At 40.2% G+C, this 23,438-nt stretch overlaps 1 protein-coding gene across 1 annotated transcript; it reads right to left on the bottom strand.

Annotated features, from left to right (window-relative positions):
* Positions 1–212: 212 nt before the first annotated feature.
* Positions 213–22,851, bottom strand: RUVBL1 (RuvB like AAA ATPase 1). Its single transcript, XM_080996943.1, has 11 exons — positions 22,550–22,851; positions 20,317–20,403; positions 18,669–18,801; positions 16,463–16,614; positions 15,042–15,131; positions 13,972–14,121; positions 11,269–11,332; positions 9,884–10,082; positions 6,715–6,817; positions 1,769–1,860; positions 213–708 (listed from the first exon to the last, which is right to left on the bottom strand). The coding sequence occupies exons 1-11, from the start codon at positions 22,688–22,690 to the stop codon at positions 549–551; spliced, it is 1,371 nt and encodes a 456-aa protein (XP_080853069.1). The 5' UTR covers positions 22,691–22,851; the 3' UTR covers positions 213–548.
* Positions 22,852–23,438: the final 587 nt, after the last annotated feature.

The following is a 23,438-nucleotide window of genomic DNA, read 5'->3' as shown; positions in this document are numbered from 1 at the left end:
GACAAACTGTGCTACATCCAAGTTTGGTTATTCAGCAATTTAACTTGGAGAATTTGGCCCACCTCTCCAAAACCAAGCAAAAGCCTAGAATCCAAGTGAATGCACCTTCAAGTTTTCATTCCTGAGAACAGCATCACTTTTACTGGGTTATCCATCCTCTGTTGACAAGGTTTGAGGGACACTCCAAAACACCATTAGTCTGTCAAACTTAAAACATTTTAAAAACAAGTTCACATTTATTTTTAAACAAAACCAACAATGAAAATAAATTGTCTTTTCTAAGCAACTTAGCAATCAAATCTAGAAGAGGAATATAAGGGTATGCCAGCCTGCATCCATTTCATATAGGCACTCAATATATGAAACAAGAAGACACCACAGACATCGAGATGATTTCATTCCCTCTCGGTGAACTAAGAACAAAGGAAATGCTTCTTCTTGCTACAAAACAGTATTGTGATATTTAAGAACTTTTCAGTTCCAGTGAAAGTTAAAACCTGGAGAATGTTAAAAGAGGCTCTGAGGACTAGAAAGGCTAACAAACTTCTTCACTTCATGTATTTCTCCTGTTGATCCGCCAGTATTTTTGCCGAGGATTTGGCATCATAGAAGAGTTCATTTATTTCTTCAACTTGTTCCTTTTCTATGCTGTCTTTCCCATTTATCTTGGCTAGCAGATTGGCTGGGGTGAGTAACTGCACAGCATACCTATGGCCAAATAATAAGAGCATGTGTCAAATTAACATGCCAGCTACAAAGTAGAACAGAGAAAACTCCTCAGAAGAGACACTTACAGAAATATTCCACAGGGTGAATAAATGAACCTAGCTTCCAGAAATGTCCAATGCACCTTATAGCTGAGGAAATTAAACATTTAAGCCAAGAGCCGAAGAGGCACTTAAAGCACACCCACCAACTTGACTCTTCCCACTTTGAGCAGTGATGCCACCTCCCATACCAGATGAAAAAACATGAAGAATTTCAAAAGCTATTTGTGATGTGGAAATGAGGCTGTGGTTTGAGAAACACAACTTCATAATTCCTCGAGTTGCATGGAAATGAATGCAGTTCTTTAGACCCTGGTCCCCTCCCCCAGTGACATTCGCAATAGTACTAGAATCTATTTTCAGGACTCCTCATTGCCTTGCAAGGAAGTTGTAAAAAGAATCTGCCGGCCACACTTTGCACATGAATCTATTCTATTATATATCCTGCTAGGATTGTTACAGAACTCTATTGCAATGGCTATTTTCATGTGGTCTGGAACTTACTAACTCTTGCAAAAATGTCACTAGCCTTGAAAGTGGGTAGAATCAATTTTGCCAGCCATCAATGGGTGGCTGCAAAAGACACTGGGCTCCCATGTCCAAAATTACTGAATGTATCAACCTGCAAAAATGGCAAGGAGCAGTCAAACAGTTTAATAGTAATATGCAGTCCATTAAAATGACCAATCATTATCATACAACTATTAATTTCTGCAAAGGATTTTCACTACTATAATTTAGCTTGTCTGTAAGTTATGTATATGCAAGTATTTCTTAGGTTAATAATAAAGAGGAACCACCTTTGAATGAAATTGAATGTCATGAATAAAAGTGGATTATGCAATACTGATGGAACTCTGAGCTTCATCATTCAAGCAAATTAGTATTTCACCAGAAATCCACAATGGCCTGCTGGTTACCCCCTAGCTACCTGTTTCTGCCCATCTTCATACCATTTCCAAAACCAGTCATTATCTGACATTTATAGTCAACATGCTTACCTTAATGTTGTTTTGGTGCCTATTTCTCCAAGATGATTCAATGCCTCCTCACTAATATTAATACTCTCTGTCTGGGCACGAAGCTTTATGATCTAAAGCAGAAAAATATATATAACACAGTTTGGACTTTAAAAAATGCATTTCTTAAAACTGTGTACACACCTTAGCATCACATGCAAACCATATACAGTATTAAAACATAGTTTAAACACGGGCTGGTTTATTTTAACATCTGCTTTCACTGCATCCAATTTAGAACTGCGACACGGTCAGGGATCCTTTCAGGTTGCAAATGGAATAATATTTTGGGGCATTCCTCAAGAACCTTTGTAACTCCTAAACTATGAGAATGATATGGAATACACATATAGTGACCTATAGAATCACAGATCATCAGTACCCCACCTGGAATAAATCTTCAGAACAATTTGCTTGGAAAGTCTCAACTGTCCTTTAGTTGCTCAAATGCATGCCAGACATTTTAGCCCCTTGACAAATAAGATGGTAAAATAAATAAATAAGTAAGTTTTTCTGCAAGGTTCACCTACTCCCACAAAACCTCTCAGATAAATCTAATCTATCAAGAACAGTCTCCAGCTTGTACCAGTTTGAAGATCTTTGTAAAGTTGAAGAAGAAGATATCACCAATAAGCCTGAGCACATAGAGCTGTAACAAAAGTGGCACCAGGCTCCCTGCAGTCCGTATTACCAGCTGAGTGATAAGGGGCAGACTGGATAATGATGTTGTGTTGTAGTGTTGAGATAACTCTGGAACTGCGAGTCTCATATAATACAGGTATTTTTCACTTTGGCAGCTTTGTAAACAAGATATCAAGAAGCACTCGTTTAAATTAAAGCCATAAAAATGCACCAAGGGAATCAGAGTGCGGAAGAGGGGGAAGGGGGATGAGCACAGAATTGGGGCTTCACGTACTAGGCAGCTAGTTTAAGGAACATTAGAATTTGAAGTTGCTCTTGGGAGTGTTCAAATTTGACCAAAATATTAAGGCTAATACTTCATTTTGTTTATTAAAATATTTAGACTGCACTTCATACAAAACTACCAGATGGTGTTCAACAAAATTTACAAAAAAAAACCACCCATAAAAACAATAAGGAATAATCATAAAATGACTCGTTAATCTTAAATACTTTAAATCATACTGAACAGTGACATAAATAAAAGTCTTCCACCTGCTAGAAATGTATTCCACAGCAGGGGACTGGCAACACTAAATGCCTGACTTCCAGCTGAAGCTAGTCAGGCTTCTGAAACACAAGGAGACAATTAACAGTGCTCCTACAGAAAAATGTAAATTTACAAGTATAATGTATATGTAATATTATGTAAACATTTTGTATATGTATTGAGATATCAATAAATCAATAAAGAAAAAGAAAAAGAAAAACAGTGCTCTTATAAATGGTCTCAGTCATCAAATTTGAATATAAGTACATCAGACAAATCCCCCCACCAACATGGAGTTTCTAGCTGATATTCAACTTGGCTGTGATCCGAAGAACTGTGTGCCCAAGTTGGCTTTCGAGTTGTGTCCCTTGATCAGCAACCCACAATGTATCATGTCAAGTCGTAAAAATGGCTGATGATTAGGTACTGGGTCAGGATAAATCAGAAGTCCTCTGAATGTGCACAGGCCCTTGAATGAACCTGAACTAAAATCTCTCTTTGGCTCCCAACCCTTAAACCACTGCAACCCAGATAAAGACTAAACCTGAATATAATTTTTAAAGGCCTGTGTAATACTTTCTTCTTTGGAAAAACAGATAAAGAATACACAATCCAGTAAATCATCTCTGTAGCCAGTTTATGGGGTGCCATAGTCAACCCAGAATATGTAAAGCACTCTAAGGCTACATGCAAGAATCAAATACCTATTTGGATTATTGAGTCACACCATATCACATTCCCTACTTGCAAGGTAGTGTTCTTTGTGCAGGTACATCTATGTCAAAATAGGAGAAATGTCTGGAATGCAGGTGGTCCCTACAGTATGCACACAGTCTTCTGGTGGTATGCATGCAAATCTTACTTTGGTGGGGACAGGGACAAAGAGGCATTTTTCAACTGGTAAGCACCTAGAGGAATGCATAGAAATGCATTCTTGGAACTGGTCATTCCCCATCTCAGCTGCAAAGAGCTGGTCACAGAGAGGCATGCCAAAGGATCCTTGAAACCAGGGGAGGGCAACCTTTGGTTCTCCAAACGAGGTGGGACTCCAGCCAAAGGTCAGGGCTGATGGGAGTTGAGAGTATAATAACATCTGAAGGCACACAGGTTACCCACTGCTGCTGTGAACTATAAGGGTGGAAAGCCCCACTTGCAGGCTGTGTGCAGGGAGAAGAGGTGTAACTGCTCTTGGAAAACCCCAAGCCCCATTTCCTCCTCTCCATAGGGTCATTTAAAACTGGGGGGGAACAGAACTCTTTAGCAGGGTCAGGTGAGGAAGCACCTGAGGAAGAGGGGAAGCTCAAGGGAGAAAGAAAGAATCCTATTCTGTGCCCTGCCTTTCCTCATCCGCTGCGGACAATGTTTATTTTATTTTATTTATTGAATTTATATACCGCCCTATACCCAGAGGTCTCAGGGTGGTTCATAGAATAAAATCAAAATATAAAAAAACAGAAAATAGATAATCAAAATAAAAACGACAACCCAATAACCTCCCCAATAAAACCCACATTTTAGAAGGTCATAGGATGTCAATCAAATCAACCAAATGCCTGGTTAAAAAGGAACGGTTTTTGCCTTGTGCCTAAAGGTGTATAAAGAAAGTGCCAGGTGAACTTCCTGGGGAGAGCATTCCACAGACAGGAAGCCACTACAGAGAAGGGCCATTCTCATGTTGCCATCCTCCAGACCTCTCAAGGAGGAGGCACATGAAGAAGGGCCTGAGAAGATGATCTCTGGGTCCAGGATGGTTCATATGGAAAGAGGCAGTCCTTGAGGTATTGCAGTCCTGAGCCATTTAAGGCATTATAGGTCAAAACCAGCACTTTGAATTGGGCCCAGAAATCTTTACACAATTGCAGAAGGGAAATGTTTAACTCATCTGTTAAAACACATCACTAAGCAAATCTAAACCCTGTCCAAATAAGATGCAAAAGAGGGGCAAACTGCAGCATATAATTAATTAAAAGCGGATAAGGAACCAAGGGTCATCTAGTCCAACCCCCTGCAATACAGGAATCACAACTAAAGAAACCCCAAAAGACAGCCATCCAATCTCTGCTTAAAAACCTCCAACGAAGGAGAGTCCACCAACTCTTGTGGGAGTCTGTTCCACTGTTGAACAGCTCTTACTTTCAGAAAGTTATTCCTAATGTTCAGTATCAAACACTACCAAGGGGTTGATTGAGCAGAATCAACAGGGTAGCACTCTATGATAAAGGTCAATAACTAGGATGGACCAAGGCTGTTTCAGTGCCATACCCAGGTCTGAAGCCAGGCAGAAATTGGTCTAGATAATCCCTTTCACCCAGGCACAGCTGCAGTTGGCCACTCTCAATTACTTTGTCCAACGTTAATATTATAATACATAGTATTATGCTAATATTGAAATGAAAACCTCATTGTACAGCTGTATCCTCTAGCCACCTTTGCTGTAATCTATATCAAGGTGCTACAGCTATCCTGTCAGGTACACAAAAACATCCCAAGTATCAATACCACGGCATGTTTTGAAAGAAGGCACCACACAAAAGCTTCCTCATGCCAAAGGAAATGAGCCTTTGCTGGTACGTTTATATTCAATAAATGCCTCTGCTTCACCTTGGCACTTATCCAGCAGCAGAGACTATTATCTGGTGACAATGCTTTCCGCCATTGACACTATCTCCTAAATAATACAAAGAATTGACATGATAAACCGTAATGGCTCCTGTATGGTGTCAGCCCACAGCACTGAGACACTAATGAGGGGGGATCTTTGACAAGATGCCTCATAATGGCACCCAAGGATTATAATCAATGCTCCTTGCACCAAGATGAGTCCTGCTGCTTACTGGACTGTTGCTCTAGCCAATCACTGAAAAAATCTCGTCTAGATCAACTATAAAATGGATCCAAGAATACAGTAAGCAAATCACTGATGGAATACGAACCCCAGGAGTTTACAAATCCACATACTTCAAATACTAACATGGAGTGGTTTCATTTCAAACTGAGCAAATATTGAAAAAAAATTAAGATCTGGAATTAAGAAACACAAAAAATGTAAGCGGGACCGCCCTTTCAAGCGAAGTGTAATGAAGATCTGTTCCCATCACATTTCTATTATGATGAATTAAAAAATCAGTTCACATGGAGATAAATATGGAGACTGGAACAGTCTTCATACTTATTGGCATTTTTAAAGCACTTTTCCTGTTGACTTATGGGTTGTTTTTAAACAGATCTTTTTGTGGGCTGTTTATTTACCCATTATTGGAGAGCTGTTCTGATTTTATCAGAAGTTGCAGGTTTTTACTTTTGTTGCGAACCATTTCTGGTGATGTCTGAATAGAAAAGAACGCAGCAGACATTTAAAAATAAAATTAAATAAAACATAATAATAATAATAATAATAATAATAATAATAATATCTTAAAGAGGAAACCATAGCCTTCATAGTTTCAAAGCCAGAAACCTGCAGGATGAATTCCTACTTGGATGAAATTTTCCTTCTGGAAAGGGCCATGTATATTACTATATTAAATATTTTTCACATTATTGTAAGCCACTCAGAGAACTTTGTTATCAGCCAGCATATAAATATTGTTTAAAAAAATTATAGGACCCAAAAACTTTCTAAAAAACAAATCCTGCAAACGAGTCATGTTATAGGTAAGAAGCCAGTACTGTTTCCCACTCCGCACCACTGGCTGAGGTTCTAGAGAGGGACCTTTGCTGCCTGCCCCGCAAGATATTACATAGGAAAGAGAGTTACCTGCTTCATTTCTTGTGGCGTGTATAACATGGTTCTAATTATCATCACCCTATCCAGAAGATCCAGAGGTATCCCATGAGGAGAGATTATATCTTCTGTACCTCTGCAAGGATATAAAGAAAAGTTCAGGTTTATATTTAATTATCACCTTAATAGGGTTGCTGGTGGGAAGCTTTTCTTCTAACATTCAAAGCAACACACTAAGAAATTACATTGGTTGGTGATGGCTTACGTTGCACTGTCCTAAGAGGCAGACTTTGACATACCTCTCCTGAAGAGTGGCTTGTATTCTACGTAAATGAGCTAGGCAATAGAAAATCTGGATTCAAGAATAAGCTTGATGAAACTCACAAGGTACCTTAATTTGCACTCTTAGTGCAAATGCTGTGAAGTATTTGACTGATGAACAGTCCTGCCTTCCACTCCCACCAATATATTGTACCTATGTAAAACAAGAAAATGACTTTGCCCTTTTAAAATGTTTTTTTTGGGGGGGGGAGGTTATTGGGTTGCTGTTTTTATTTTGATTATTTATTTTGTGGTTTTATATTTTGATTTTGTTCTGTGAACCACCCTGAGACCTCCAGGTGTAGGGCGGTATATAAATTCAATAAATAACCAATAATAATAACAACAATATCTTCTGTTCTCCATTAGAGGGCACTCCAGTTTCATCTAAAAATATTTCTTATTCAGGCAATTACTAGAAAATCATGATCCTACTCAGTTGTGGTATATGAGGAGCAGAGGGGAGGGAGGAGCAGAGCATAGGACTAGAATGTTAATCTACCCCCCCCCCCCCACATAATAGCGGCTTCCATTTCTAATAATAGAATCATGAACTCAAAATTCTTTCAACACAACATGAAAGACCACTGATACAATTTTAGTCCTGGTTCATAGGAAACTTCTGTCTACAAGAAGGTGCTTTCACTGCACGGGGCCAAAGTATCTTTTGCAAAAGCCGAGGAAAGATTGGGTGTGATACAAATTGTAAGGAGGAAGACAGGCTAAGAGTCTACCGATAACACTGTGAGCTGATGAGGAGAAATCACCCAACAATTACCAGAAGCAGACTGTTCTTTAACTTTGAGAGGTTCACTTTTAAAAACTCTTCTACTGTTACCTGGCCTAAGGAGAAACATATTGACAAGATGACTGGAGGTGTTTATGGTGTGGTAGGCCTTAATTCCAAGTATCTGGAGACAACACTACTTCACAGTAATTTAAGTTTATTAAAAATCTATAGCATGCAGAGCCTAAAGTGCAAGTAAGGCAAGAGAAAAAAAGTGGACTGGGTCTCTTCTCCACTAAGATAAGAGAATGGATCTGGGCATGTTCTTTTCTCTACCATCCTCAACCCTTTTGTCCAAATGTACTGCCTAATATTCTGATTTGTGGATATTAAATCCCTTCCCCAAGCATCTTAAAAGTGGTTGGCTAAGTGGTTTAAAACAGAAAATAAATAGTACATATTCATAAATTCACTTGCTTTCCTGCACCCTCCCCTCGCCCCCAATAGTTGCTCAATTAAGGGAATGGGATGGGAAACTGGGGCGGGGGGCACACTACAGTGGGACAAGAAAATTGGCAGAATTTGCCTTGTGGAAGAATCTTTCCACTTGCACAAGACACTTTTGGATCTAAGCCAATGTCTTTTGCACACAGGTTGCAGAGCAGGTGCCCAAGCTTGTATAAAATGTTGGTGGGCAGCAAAGAATGTGGACATTCAAGAAAAAGCCCGCACTTAATTCTTAGAGGTCCCTTATACACTGGCAGGGCCTCCCTCTTCAGCAAATATCGGTGTGTGTGAATCATGCAATAGTGGAAGGCTTTACAGACACATGGACTAATGCTGCTTTGAAATACCTTTTCTAAGCATTGGTCTCTCAGAGGTATTTTCTGTCCTATATGTATATGCAAGTGTGAGAGATGCATTTCCCATCCCAATCGAGTGCCAGAAGGGGCAAGTCCCACCATTTGACATGTTTTCTGTGGCAAATTGCTAGCAGTAGAGGAAAGAGAAGGTAACAACCCTCAATGCCTGAGAAATCGTCATTTTAATTATTTTTTCAATTTATATCAAGACAAGCACAATTTATTCCATTGTCACTGTTTTACACAATGTGGATTTTGTTAGCTGCCTAAGAAACGGTGAGATATGTATTTAATAAGTGAAATAAACCAAGTTTCAGAAAAAAATGCTGTAGGCAGACTAAGAAGTGACACAAGAAGTAGACAACAGTAATGAATAGGGATGAATCTTTGATGAGTACAAGTAGTCTTGTAGTAAAGGCAGAAATAGCAGTAATACCTGAAAGCCACCAGTCTGGCATTTAGCTGTTAACAGTATACAAGATGGGATCCAGCTAAACTATAAAAAGGGAAAGCAGGTAGTGGCATTGCTATTATTATTTCTAAAGCACCAAATGCTTTTTTAAGTGCTGGAGCAAAAAATCAATAAACAAAAGCCATTGCCCACCCGAAATCTAATGAACATGCTACAAAAAGAAACAGAAAGGGAATATTTAAACAAGACATTTATTTCTTTTTATTAAGGAAATGACATTGCATAATTCTTTTTATTCAAGTGCAATATGTAAACTTGTTCACAGCAAAGCAGCGCAGCTCAAAGCCGTTTGGAGATACAAAACCTAGTCCAAATTATTAAAAGAAGACAGATCACCTCTGAGGGTGATGCTGCCATTATAAAAAGAAATCTGACTGTACGGGATGAAAGATGAGCAAGTGCAAAGACTGCCAACAGATGAAGCAGTATAGGCGGATAGCTACAGTGCTAAGGAAAAAAAAAGATATGAAGAAGCGGTATTTGAAACATCATGGGGAAGACAAGCAAAGCAACTGTAAAGGAACAGATCTAGGGATGAGCACAGGGGGAGAAAAAAAAAATTAAGATCCTGAAAAACCTGACTCTAAAGAAACTTACTAATTCTTGGTCATCGCAGTGTGAAGGTTTTTCCTGCAGTGAAGCCCTTAAGCAGCCCTGCAGCAACAGATATGGTTGTGACCCATCAAGATGATTATCACAGGTGTATCAGCACCACGGATAAAATGCTCCCAAAGATCATAGCTCTTTGTGCTGAAGCAGCTAACACTGAGGCTTATGGGAAGAAGAGAACCATGCAGGACTAAGCTTTAAGCACTGTACCTGATTACACAGTTCCCCCGGTTGGAAGCAAAGATGACAATCGGAGCAATAGAAGATTCCAGCGCTCGGTGCAAATATGTGAAGCACTCAATATCCAGCATGTGAACCTCGTCCACAAAGAGAACTCCGGGGACTAACTCAGCAATGCCTTGATCAATGTATTTATTCACCACCTTGTTGATCTCTCCTCGAAGCTTGTCTAAGGGAAAGATAAAGGTTAACAACCTGATTTATTTATAATGAAAGCTCCAAGACAACTTACAATAAAAGAGCGGCCCCTTTTTCACCAACTTATTAGTATCCTTTTCTGAACTGATGCACACACAAAAATCTTATGCATAAGGAAATTTAAATTAAATTAAACTCCTTTAAAATGGATGAGGCTGAGACAATGGTTTTGCATAATTATGGATTCAAGTCAATCATTACTCAACTGCTTATTTTGGATGGAAACCAAAATGGCTTTTTGACTAATGGCTTTTTCACATTCAATATTTGTAAATATTGCTGTTTTGTCACAAGATTGCACCAGGTTTTTTTTTTAAAAAACAACAAATAAATGAAAATTGGTAAATACAGTACAAGCCCTTATTCTAAATTTAGCGAGTCAGACAACTTTGTTCATCTAGCTCAGTCTACAATGTAAACAATACACTGTCTTGCAATGACTCTCCATGGCTTCAGATAGGGGTTTTCCAGTTCCAGCTGGAGATGCTAGGGATTCAATCTCAGATCTTTTGCACGCCCATTATTTGTTATCTGCCAAAACTCCAGGATTCTACTTTTTTGTGCTATCCATCCATGCATACATTCAGTAAGGTGAATTCTCATCCTTGCAGTTTGTGGAAAACATCAAGAAAGGCTGTATAACTTCTGAGTAAATGACTAATGACTGATATTTTCAGGATTTGATAATGTTTTCAAAATGCTGGATGCTGAATGTAGGGCACATGCTACACTGCTCAACTATACAAAATTGTAGGTCAATAAATGTAAAACATACTATGACTAAAGCTTGTTTAAAGAGTATAAGAGTGGAGTAACAGCTGATGCATTGATGCCTGTTCTGCTGGTGCCCCATTTGAGGAAAGGAAGCAACACCACCAGATTCTGATCAATACTCAACCAGATGCCCTATGTAGCACTTCTCAAGTGTTACACATGAGTAGTCACTGAACTGCTGGAACACAATATTCCGAAACCCATTCAACTTTAGCAGCACTGTGTAATGCACATCACGCTTCCTGTATATTCCAACTATCCTTCCTTCTGCCTTGCTGAAAGCTTAAGGATGCAATACTATACACCCAAGTCTCACCATGTTCAGTGGGACTCACTTCCATATAAGCATAGGGGTCAGGCTGAAAGTGAGACAACTATCGTACCTGTGATTTCAGTTTTCTTAGGCTTCATCAACTGTCCCATCATGGAGAGGATATCCTGCCCACCCTAGAGAAAACGAATTTGAAAATTAAGGTTGTATCTTTTTTTGTTACTGTACAGTAAAAGCTATGAAAATTTAATTTGGTCAAACTAAAAATAAAGGGTTGAATTCAAGGTAGCATTAAGCAACTCTCCTCCCCTGACATAACCTGTTGTGGGCAGATCTGCAGAAGGCACAGAGCACCTATAGAGGGATGGAGCAGGGAATCCTGCTGCTCTAGTGCTAATTTTGCACTATTAAGTTGAATATGGCCCATAATTCTTATTTCAGTTTTTTAAAACAACATTGAAGTTTCTAATATCAGACAACTACTTTATAAATTCACCACTTTTGCATTCTAAGCATAGTGCATTAGTATATATATATCTGTTAAGCCTCATTCTTTATGTGCACTTTGGAACATGATGATGCCATTTTATTCAGGTCTCAGTAAATTTCGCAATGTTTCAGAACAATAAAATTACTCAAGGAAAATGCATGTATGGAAATTATATCAGTTACAAACATGTTTTTATAATCCTCTGCTAGCTGAGAACTTGGAATTTTGTTTTCCTTCGCTATATAATTTAAAAAATCTTACATACATTGTTAAACAAGAAAATGCTTGTTTTAGTTTTATACAGTATATTCTGTAATATTTCAGCTTGGGAAGTTGATGGTCTTTAAAATTATTTTTTAAATGTTTTTAAAAGTCTTAGAAATAAGTATTGTTAACATTAAGAATTAGGAGGTATTTCAGCCAGCCAGAAATAATCACACCCGGGAAAACAAATCCTTTGGATTAATTTCATGCTATGTACCAGCTATATGAATTAACACTACAGCATGTAGTCACCATTATTTGGCTAGCATAGCAGCCCTTCCTCAGGACCATGTATATATTATATACTCAATGTGGAGATATCAGTTCATACAATTGGCATTTCTCCACAACACCCAGGAGCCTCATTTTATTTTGATGAGGCCACTTATTTTAAAATAAAGATGAATATGTTTGTGTGGATATGCTGACAATATGTTATTGTGAGCATAGATGACATTATCCAAGTGAAGACTGCAATAATCAAGCTTGCATCAACATAGCCTTGTTTAACCCTCAGAACTGACTCGCTGCAATTGGAGAGAGAGATTAATCTGTTTGCAGCTGCAAACACAAAAAGCCTTCACTGTAACACAGTGGGGACTTTAAGAACTTACCTAACATAGTGGAGCATTCATACAGAACTTCTCTAAGCTAAGAGACAAATTGAAAGGGCCATACAGTGGTACCACGGGTTACAGACGCTTCAGGTTACAGCTAACCGCTAACCCAGAAATAGTACCTCGCATTAAGAACTTTGCTTCAGGATGAGAACAGAAATCGCGCGGCGACAGGAGGCCCCATTAGCTAAAGTGGTACCTCAGGTTAAGAACAGTTTCAGGTTAAGAACGGACCTCCAGAACAAATTAAGTTCTTAACCCAAGGTACCACTGTATACTGAGGGGAGCTGACAGTACAAATTCTCATAAAAGCAACTTAATCTGTCCATGGGCATTTAACAAAAACTGGATAGATCCATTAGATAGTTCCAAAATGTATCTAGACACCCTGAGTGTAAAGCAGATTAGTTTTAACAATGTGTCAAATACCACACACAGAAAATGCTTTTGCCAAAGGTTTTAGGAGTTCTCTATATTCCACGTCTCTGCATGACAGGTATCAGCTTGAGTCATTGATCCCTGGCAGAGTTGCAATATTGACTTTCCTGCTACATGTGTGCCTTAATGACTTTTCAAGTATTCACTTTTCAAAACCATGTAATTTGAGTTTAAAAAACGACAAAAATGTTTTCTGGCTTCTTGTTATTAGAACCAGTAAAAGAACAAAAAAATCTAGACCTGTCATTGACCCTCTATCTCATGGAATATGTTTACATTTTAGTTAAACTATCATATAATTTACCTGTAGGTTCAAAAAGCCTCACTGTACTAAAATACGTATACAGTTTAGGATGCAGTAGAAATTACTGGTAAAAGGCAGTGAATATTATTAGCACCAAAAATGTTTTCCATTTTCTTCATTGACCTACATGCAATAACCACCCTCACTAATTCCCCCAAAACAAGGTTGGTGGTTTTTAAAACTTGCAAATATTGGTAGTCAAAAACTTTTGGAGACGGCTGCAAATAACCCACAGTTCTACTGGTAGATCCTGATCCCTGTTTTAAATGAGTTTGTGTGTTTCAGGAAAGCCTGGCTTACTCCATACTGCAGCAACAAGGAAAAATAATGGATAGAACTGTGACAGTACTCCTTGACCCCAGGTGCCGGCACACTCAAAAGGGAGGCAAAGATCTACTGTTAGATTTTTAGTGGATTGGTCCAGATTTCTTCCGAGGAAAATTCCACTCCAATTCTTGCTGATAGAATTCCTTTCCCCTGCAATCCTATACGCCCCCTGAAAATCTGCTCCGGAGGATTGTGGGAGAGCCTCTGTAACAGCGTGGGGGATGGTACGGAGGGTTGCAGAGGGGAATCCACTGTTTCTTCCCTTCTTTCCTTAGTGGGAGCCTTTGCAGGATTGCTGCCTATCCTGCAAAAGCACGACTTCCTTCTCTTCACAAATCTGAAAGTCTGGATGCTTCTGTCAGTATAGTTGAATACCTGAGGTCTAGCATTGGCCACATCCAAGTCATGAAGAGTTACATCCTGGATAATCTCTTTCTTCTTGTGCACATCACCTTTCGGCAAAGGAACATACTCTTCAGCCTCAAGGTCAAACTCTGTCGCATAGGTGTCACACCTGCCTTGCCTCTGCGAAGAGGAATTTGGAAATCACATACACTATATTTATAATTAATGTTATTGCCAATATTGAGAATGACATACAGCTGATAAACAAAGGTCTTGTTTTACAGTGACAACACCAACAGGCTTCGTCTGACAGTTTTGAAAATGCCATGCTTGTCCTTGGAAAACGAACGACTGATCAACCTATGAAATCGTACTGAAAGCACCTGGTATTTTCTCCATTCTTTTGAAAGAGCGAAACTCTTGCTAAAGGACAAATCCAGCAGATTAGCTGGAGATTGGAGAAAACTGTCCTAGACTTCTTGGGACATAGATGATTTATTGTATGATACAAAATATTATGCTCATCCATTAAACACCAAGTATCTCCCTAAACTACATTTTAAATCAGATACGAAGAACATGCTAACTAATGCAGTATTCCCTTCTAGATGCATATATCTTATGGCAAGAACACCAGGAAGATAAAAGATTAAAGGCTCTATGCATTTCTTTTTAGTACGACTAGTTATTTCAGGTCTTCTCTCTTCACTTATATATCATATATGAACACGAACACACACAAGCATGAAGTTAAATATTAAAATGAATAAGAAAACATTTAATAATCATAATCATAGTAATAATTTATTACTTATACCCCACCCATTTGACTGGGTTGTGCCAGCCACTCTGGGCAACTGTAACCAGAGCTCTCAAACCAGTTGACCTTACTTGTGAATCAAATGATTCCCCTTTAGAGGTGGCATTTATTTCATGAATGATCCCCTTCAAAACAAAAAACACCTCTCTCCTTTCCTGAGGAAAACCACAGCTATCCTAGAAGGGATTGATAAGGTTTTTGGGACACAGACTTTTGACAAAAAGTTGGAAAATCCTGAACCAATACTATGTCAGAGGTTCAACTGTTGTCTTTGCTTTACCTTGACAGCGCCACTGTTTGCTTCAATGTAAATCACATCACCAGCTTCTACTCTTTCCTTCTGCAGACTTTCAAAGATGCTGGGGTCCAACTACAGAGACAATAAATAGAGACCAACTATATTAAGACGCAACTACAAAGAAAGAGGTTCCAGTAGAAGTGTGTTAGCTTTTATTTCTTCATATTTATTTTTCTGGGCAGCTTTCATGAGCAGAGTTCCGGCTAGCAGAACTTGTCTTAGTCTGCAGCCCACCCCATTCAGCTGAGTTCCTGACAGTACAGGGGGCTGCTGTGAGGAGGACAGGTATGAAAGCCAGCTTGAACCAGCCCTGGTAAACACTTAATTCTGGACTCAACGCAATGTGTGAGACAGATTTCCAGTTTTTGCTTTTCAATGATAACAATTTGCAATTTGGTACTGTCGCATTAGGGACGTGGGTGGTGCTGTGGGTTAAACCACAGAGCCTAGGACTTGCCGATCAGAAGGTCGGTGGTTCGAATCCCCATGACAGGGTGAGCTCCCGTTCCTCGGTCCCTGCTCCTGCCAACCTAGCAGTTTGAAAGCATGTCAAAGTGCAAGTAGATAAATAGGTACCACACTGGTGGGAAGGTAAACGGCGTTTCCGTGCGCTGCTCTGGTTCTCCAGAAGCGGCTTAGTCATGCTGGCCACGTGAACCGGAAGCTGTACGCCGGCTCCCTCAGCCAATAAAGCGAGATGAGCGCCGCAACCCCAGAGTCGGTCACGACTAGACCTAATGGTCAGGGGTCCCTTTACCTTTACTGTCGCATTCATTAAAATAGTTACGTTTTACAGTAATTCCAGTTTCACTGAAACTCAGCATACATTCCTATCTGTACTGGTAACATATCAATCAACTGAATTAGTTCTAACAGTGCAATCCTATTCAGAAGTAAGACCCATTGAGCTTTGTAGGACTTACTTCCAGGGAAGTATCACAGAAGTGTTGAAGATCCTGCATTCTGCCAGATGTTACTGGATTCCAAACTCTCAACAGCCCCAGTCAGTCTGGCCAGTGATTAGGAAAGACAGGAGTTGTAGTTCAACAACATCTGGAGGGCCACAGGCTTGTCACTCCTGGTGTATAGTATTGCACCCTAAGTGCTTTACAAATGGTTCTGGACCCAGACAGCTTACAAGGCAAATAACGCTTAGCTTCAGCAGAACTGCATCACCTATCTCCAAATCATTCTTGGAAGCAGGAGTGGGCAATATCTATCAATTTATGTGGTGAAGTGGCAAATAACCTAGAGGACCTATCATGCGGTGAAACAGAAATAGCAAAATAAATAAATTCTATTGCTTAAAAAGTACCTTTAGTCAACTGTTCTCCTGCCCCTTTTACTGACATGAGGAAGTGCTAAGACGCTGAGAAATGTGTGAGAGATAAGACCCCACCTACCTTGAGCTGTTTAGTTCCTTTTGCGGTTTTGAGTCCGATAATCACATGACTAATGGTTTTGCCATATCCTCCCATGGGATTCTCAGTCTCACATGGAGTTAATTCTGTGACTTCACCTTCATAAACTTCCTTGGTTTCTTTAATCCTCAAGCCTGTAAAATATTGATTATATAAGCTATAAAAATAATTGCCATTTATAATGGACTGCTCTTGATATTTGCCACCTGAACTCATCTTTGCCATCTCCAATACCATCAGGAAATATTTATGTAAAACCCAATAAATTTAGTAGCACTGAAACAAAAGATGAAGAAGGGCCATTTGTTACTCTACCACTTAAACGAAAACTATGTCATGAAAGAGAAAAAACCCATTACAGATTCTAGAGTTATAACCAGTAATACATATTTATCAAATAGGACATTAAAAAGACTGACAGTTTGGTTGAAAAGAACTGCTAAGTAGTTCTTATAATTGCCACCTAGAATCTGACTCTGAAAAGGCGTAAACATTAAACGTTATTATTTACTAGTGGAAAATTGTCTGTTTTGTAAACTCACTAGTAACAATGAATGAATGCCAACTGCAAATAAAATTAAGCAAGTTTGTAGTTTCAAAGTCCTTAGCTTTGTTTACTAAAATACATGGGATAAGCTTGCTAAATTAGATCAATCTACAGAGAATAAATTTTCTGATGCAAATAAAATTTTGCAAATTACCCAAATTCATATAGCAACATTTTCTGTAAACTCACATGACTATGGTGCACATGTGAAGACCTCCCTCAGGCTTTCAGATTCTGGGAAAGCTTTCCCCATCTACAACTGTCAAGACCCCCTTCCAGACGTTCATTCTATATGCATGAATGTTGGTGGAGGAGTGCACAGCTTTGAGGACTGGGCTATTTGTCACAACCCCACTCCCTTGCCTTGGTGTTGCTCAACAGAGGAGTAACGAATGACCAAATAAGGCTATACTCATAACCCTTTGGCACTCATTTCAGAGTCTACTGGAATGTCTCTGCTATTGCAACCCTAGAAATATCCTTTTGAGAATTCTTAATTTGAGAAAGAAAATCTGGATGATTGGACAAGAATTAGAACATGTTTCCATTAAGCAGAGTAGGCAGTTACCAGTTCTGAAATATGTCTGGATTGTTATAGGTATTAATGGAGAGAAAACCATTTCTCAGAGGAATGTTTTAATAACTTGGGTTAGATAAAATTCAACAGATGGGAGGAGAAGAATTTCTATCTTTCACTAACACCAAATACTTATTTAGAAGCATCTTCATGCTGACATCCAGGGAATGTGGAGCACCAACAATGTGGCTGGCTGTTAAATTATTGCTATCTCTAAGAATGACAACATGGATGACACAGGTTTCAACTGCTGGTTCAAGTTTCCAAATCTGACAGGGAACTTCATCACATCAAGGAAATATTGCAGACTGCGCCCTCTCCATCTCTCGGCTCTCTCCCCCTCGACCCTGCCAATTTAACAGTAACTTAAAGAGCACAGATGATTGAGAGTCTCTTTCTTACAGAAATCAATGGGCCACTTTTTTCAGTTGCAAGAACTGATGGAAATGTTTCTTCACCTTAATGCCATTCAATACTAAGATGAAGTCTGTGGTAAATCATGATACAGAGCCCTGGGGAATTAATGGATGTTGGACGCAGTAATAGAAACAATTAGGGTATCTTTAAGCAATCCAAAGGTCTGTAAAGGGATAGTTCTATCAGCTGTCAACAGTAAGTAAACTAGGAAGATTTTAGATGCTTAATGTTTTGCTTGCAAATCCAACTCTTCCTCTTGACAAACTGAAACAATTCAATTGATAAATCCACAAGTACTAAAGAGAAAATTAACCTAATTGAAAAGCTACTCATCTTGTTAGCTACAAATACCTTCCTCTATTTTGTCCAGCATTATGCAATGAGAATGCAGAAAGGCAGAGTATCACTCTTGCACTGTTTGTAACTGAATCAAGAGTCAACTAAAATGCCATAATGAAGAAAGCATTTATAGAGCTTATGCAAATATGCTAGCAAGAGATTCAGTAATTCTGCAGTAATATTAAAAACTGAAGCAAGATATGATTTATTAATCAAAACAAATGATAACATATATGTTATACGTTCAACTGAACAAAAAAAATATAACCTTGCACTGATAACTTAGTTTCTTGTTTCAAGGTACGTACCAATTGCTCTTCTGAAATTTTCCATCAAGACCTCTGTCTTCTTTATTTCAGTAGAGTAAACTTCACTTCCAACCATAGGGCAAAAGGGAACCTTACTACCCAACTCCTGAGCAATAGCCAAAGCCAAAGCAGTCTATGAAAATAAAAAGTCAAAAGACTGAGCAATTATATATTATACTGAAATCTCAAAATTTCAGAGAATTTAAAGAAATTAGACAGCCTATCAGGTTTTAAACTTAAATTTCAGTAGGCCTACACTGAGTAGGATTAACTTTGGATACAACCTAATGTTCTTGTAAGTGGAATATTGCTTAAAGGATCTTCCCACTGGAGGAGGCAGAGGGGAGACCATTTTTAACATTTCCTCATTTTCTGCCCCGTGCAAAGCAACTCCATGAGGGAATGTTCCAGAATAGTGGAGTATTGGAGGATGCAGGGAGGCCATTTTAACAGGACCATATTTATCAAAATAGGCTAAGGAGGCTCTTGCCTAAAGATCATGATTTCACAATGTAGTGCTAGAATAGTCTACTATTTTTTCCAGAGAGATTTACCAGTTAAATAAATCCTTCTCTAGTCTGGGGCTAGATTTCTATAATATGGTGCTGGTTTTAATGATGATGGAAAGGGGGGGGGGGATTAATCTGCTGAGATATGCAGCAATTTTCAAATGTTCCATGAGGGTGGAACAAGTTTAAGAACTACTGGTTTAAAGCTTTTTAGTAATTTGTTAGTTCTAGCATGGCTCCTAAAGGCTTCTTAGAAATGTGTACAGAATTGCTGCCTAAATAAGTATCAGTAAGTATCAAATAACTAACTACTGTTAAAAGGTTGCATATTCACATAATCTTTCACCTAGGACAAGCATACTAGTTTATTTAAATATCTCCATTAGGTGCCATCTTTAGACACCAGGAAAAATGTTTCTCTTGAACCAGGCATTTGGCGGATTAACATTCTATGGCCTTTTAAATATGTGTGTGTGTGGGGGGAGGATTTATCGGTTTGTTTTGCTTTTGTTTTTTAATGTATTCTGTGTTTTCATTTTTATGGTATGAATTGCCCTGTGTCCTTCGGTTGAAGGGTGACATACAAATTTAATAACTATAATACTCCTACAATACAAGGATCAAATGTTCTGCAGTAGTTCAGTTCTCCTCCCATTCCACTGACCAAATGAGTTTAGAAGGTCTGATGCCTATGTGTGTACCGTACTCTTTGCTATACTCTTGTTGACACCTGCTGAAAACATTTGTTAGGCAAGCCCTTAAAGGCATATAAAAGTTACATGTGCTTTATTTCTTTTTAGCTGCTGTTTATTTTAATGATCTTTTGAATATCTTAATTTTTGTGATATTGTTAATATTTTATTATTTATTGTTAATAATAATTATAAATAATATTGTTTATTATTTTATTTCTGTAAACCAATTGAAGATTATTATTATTTTTACAAACAATCAGCACATAAATTCTGTAAAATAAAGTATGTATAAGCACAAATGTACAAGCTACTGGGAAGTAAAAGGTAAGGGAAAGGACCCCTGGACGGTTAAGTCTAGTCAAAGGCAACTATGGGGTGCGGCGCTCATCTTGCTTCAGGCCAGGGGAGCCAGCATTTGACACAAGCATGTGACCTAAGACATACCTTTCCAGTTCCAGGAGGTCCTGCCAATAGCACAGCTCTGCCAGCCATCTTCTTGCTTCTGATCAATTCTACAATAACACCGCAAGCCTAAAACATTAAAATACTAGGGTTATAGATACTGGAGGGTTTGGGGTTTGTTTGTCTTTTGCTTTTTAAAGTCCTCGTTGAGATTAGGAACAGAAGGCATTTGCAATAGCATAGGACACCTATCATTTCACAAATACAACAGCTATATATAATCTTCTGGCTTGTTTGAGTAAATCTACTCAATATCTTGCACAATCACCAGTTTAAAATGATGAAAGTGAGGGATTTGGCCAAGATCTCCCACCAAGCTTGTATTGGCAGAAGAAAAATGAGAACTTCCGAGTGCTCTTCTTTTTAGAAAGTTTCTTATTAACAGCTCACCTGATGTTGAAATGGCTAGTTTGCAGACTGGTGGAACGTTCAATGTACTAACACTAATTTTAAAATGTAGGCATGTCCACTCAGAAGGGCCACTGTGTTCAGTGGGGTTCACTGTTTCAGATTATATCTTTATATATATGTCTCTGAATTCAATACAAACCAAAGAAATATGAACTCTGAAAAGGCCTTGTTTTTAATACAGTTCTAAGCTAAGCACCAAATTTTAGGAAGCTGATGAAAGGTGTGCAGCAAGGCTGCAGATGCAGCTATGGCTTTGATGCTCCCTAAAGCCCAGCCAGTCAGATTTGCCCCTAATAATGACAACATGGAGAAGCATGTACACCACCTTGAGTTCCTTGAAGGGTGGAATAGACGTGTAAGAACAAACAAACACAAATAAGCTACATCTCCAATGATACACCATGCATTTCTGATGCTATGTCTATCTGACAAGCAACTGCTCAGTTTGATCTCACTTAAGACCCAAAATTAATATCCTTGAACTGAAGCAGATTTAGGTTAAGCATACAGCAGAGATTCCAAGCTCTGTATGAAGATCCCCTTCCTAGAATAGCCACTTACCGTATTTTTCGCCCTATAGGACGCACCGTCCCATAAGGCGCACCTAGTTTTTTGGGGGGGAAATAAAGGGGAAAAAAAATTTTCCCCCCCAGGCGCGGGGCTGGGGCGGGGGAGGCCCGAGCTTCCCCCGACCCCAGCCCCCAAACAGGCAGCTCTCTGCAAGCCGTGGGAGCCCAGCGCTGGCTCCCGCTGCTTGCGGAGAGGTCCGCGAAGCCTGGACGTGCTGATCTCAGCGCGCGCAGGCTTCGGCATGCAGGCAACTCTCCACAAGCAGCAGGAGCGCTCCCGCTGCTTGCGGAGAGGTCCGCGAAGCCTGGAGAGCGAGAGGGGTCGGTGCGCACCGACCCCTCTCGCTCTCCAGGCTTCAGTGAAAGCCTGCATTCGCCCCATAGGACGCACACACATTTCCCCTTCATTTCTGGAGGGCAAAAAGTGCTTCCTATAGGGCGAAAAATACGGTACTTCATAGTTTATGACAAAGTTACACAAGGCAGGTATATAGGATGCCTAGCATTTGGTTGAACCTAATCTGATTTTTTGCAGGGTGGATGGGGAGGGTGAAACTTGTGACCCTGCATATGTTGTTGGCCTCCAATTTGGGTCAGGCAGAGGGCCTTCTCGGTAGTGGCACCCGCCCTGTGGAACGCCCTTCCACCAGATGTCGTAGAGAAAAATAACTACCAAACTTTTAGAAGACATCTGAAGGCAGCCCTATTTAGGGAAGCTTCTAATGTTTAATAGGTTACTGTATTTTAGTGTTCTGTTGGAAGCCGCCCAGAGTGGCTGGGGAAACCCAGCCAGATGGGTGGGGTATAAATAATAATAATAATAATTATTATCATTATCAGCACCAGCCACAGCATGATGTGCGCAGTAGCCCATGAACATTCAGGGGTCTCTCCGTGGCTTAGATGAACTCTCCTAAAGCGATTTTTTTGGGGGTGGGGGCCACTCCTAACTTTCAATCTGCTTGACCACGCTCGTCTCAAACCACAACTTATTTCATGGCTTGAAACGGAACAAGAAGCGAAGGTGGATCCCCACTCCTTATGGCTCTCTTTCGGCTGCCGCCTTCCCCCCTCAGAGGTTCCGCAGCTGCACCAGCGCCTCCTTAGGGAGACGACGGGCCCAGGGGGCTCCTGCCCGGCGCCTCCGAGTCGAAGAGCCCGAGGAGAGGACAGGCCGTGACGCGGCCGGACGGGGCACCGCCGTGGCCGTGGCGCCCCGCCAGCGCCGCCCTCACCTCCCGCGCGTTCTCCTGCCCGACCAGCCCGGCCGCCGCCGGCTTGGCTGCCCCGCTGTCGTCCAGCCCCAGGCCCTTGACATGGCTGTGCGCGGCGATGCGCTGCGTCTTCGACGTGCTCTTCACTTCCTCGATCTTCATCCCGCCGCTGGCGACCAGAAGCAAAGGAGGCCCCGGGAAACTCAGCCCGCCGCCTTCTCCTCCTCCTCCTTCTTCTTACCGGCCGCACACGCAGTTAACATGCGGCACCCGCGCGTTACCAAGGTTCCCGGCGCTCTGCCGCCTCGTCCTTGCCCCCGTTCAAATAACTGGATAACGGGAGCGAGCTCTCGCTTGCCATTGGGCAAATCTGCTGTCAATCAGAGGTCGTAGTTTTCTCCCCCCCTTTAGGCACCGCACAGACAATTCAGTTTAGTGCACCTTCGAAGACGCTCCGGTTTCACCCGGCAGTTGTAGAAATAGAGTACCGGCAGAGAAGGGTTGCAGCTGGGAAAGAGCCCCCGGAATTTTTGTATGGCTCGTTGTTATTTTCTGGCATTTTAGCAATGCAGTATTACTGCTGATCAGTATGTGATCTTCGGGTGCAGGGCGGTATATCAATCTAATAAATGATAATAACATCATCATAAAAAGGATATCATTAGTATTTACAGGGCAGAGTCCTTTTCCTTTGGAGTTAAAGCTACAGGAGCGAAGAAACAACGAGGATTGTATTGTGCGCCCTTTCTTCATGGACGTCGGGATGTTGTTCCTCACAACAACACTGAGAGAGGTTGGGCTGACAGATGGTGGCATCCTAAGCCATCCTTAATAGCTGAGCAATTAACCTGAGTTTTCCACACTTAAGCCTCAACTTTGTAATCACTCCACTACACTGCGTCTCAGTCTG

Source organism: Podarcis pityusensis (genome assembly GCF_964106645.2).
Source record: "Podarcis pityusensis genome assembly, chromosome: 2".
NCBI classification, from domain to species: domain Eukaryota; kingdom Metazoa; phylum Chordata; class Lepidosauria; order Squamata; family Lacertidae; genus Podarcis; species Podarcis pityusensis.
Note: the sequence above shows the minus strand (reverse complement) of the source record. Positions and strands in the feature narration are given on the sequence as shown.

Bases quoted from the DNA above. Each gene is read 5' to 3' on its own strand.
- RUVBL1 (XM_080996943.1), bottom strand. From the start codon at position 22,690: ATGAAGATCGAGGAAGTGAAGAGCACGTCGAAGACGCAGCGCATCGCC. The intron at 16,615-18,668 runs GTACGTACCTTG...AATATTTTACAG, and splicing joins AAATTTCAGAAGAGCAATTG to GCTTGAGGATTAAAGAAACC. The intron at 14,122-15,041 runs GTAAAGCAAAGA...TCCTCTTCGCAG, and splicing joins CAAACAGTGGCGCTGTCAAG to AGGCAAGGCAGGTGTGACAC.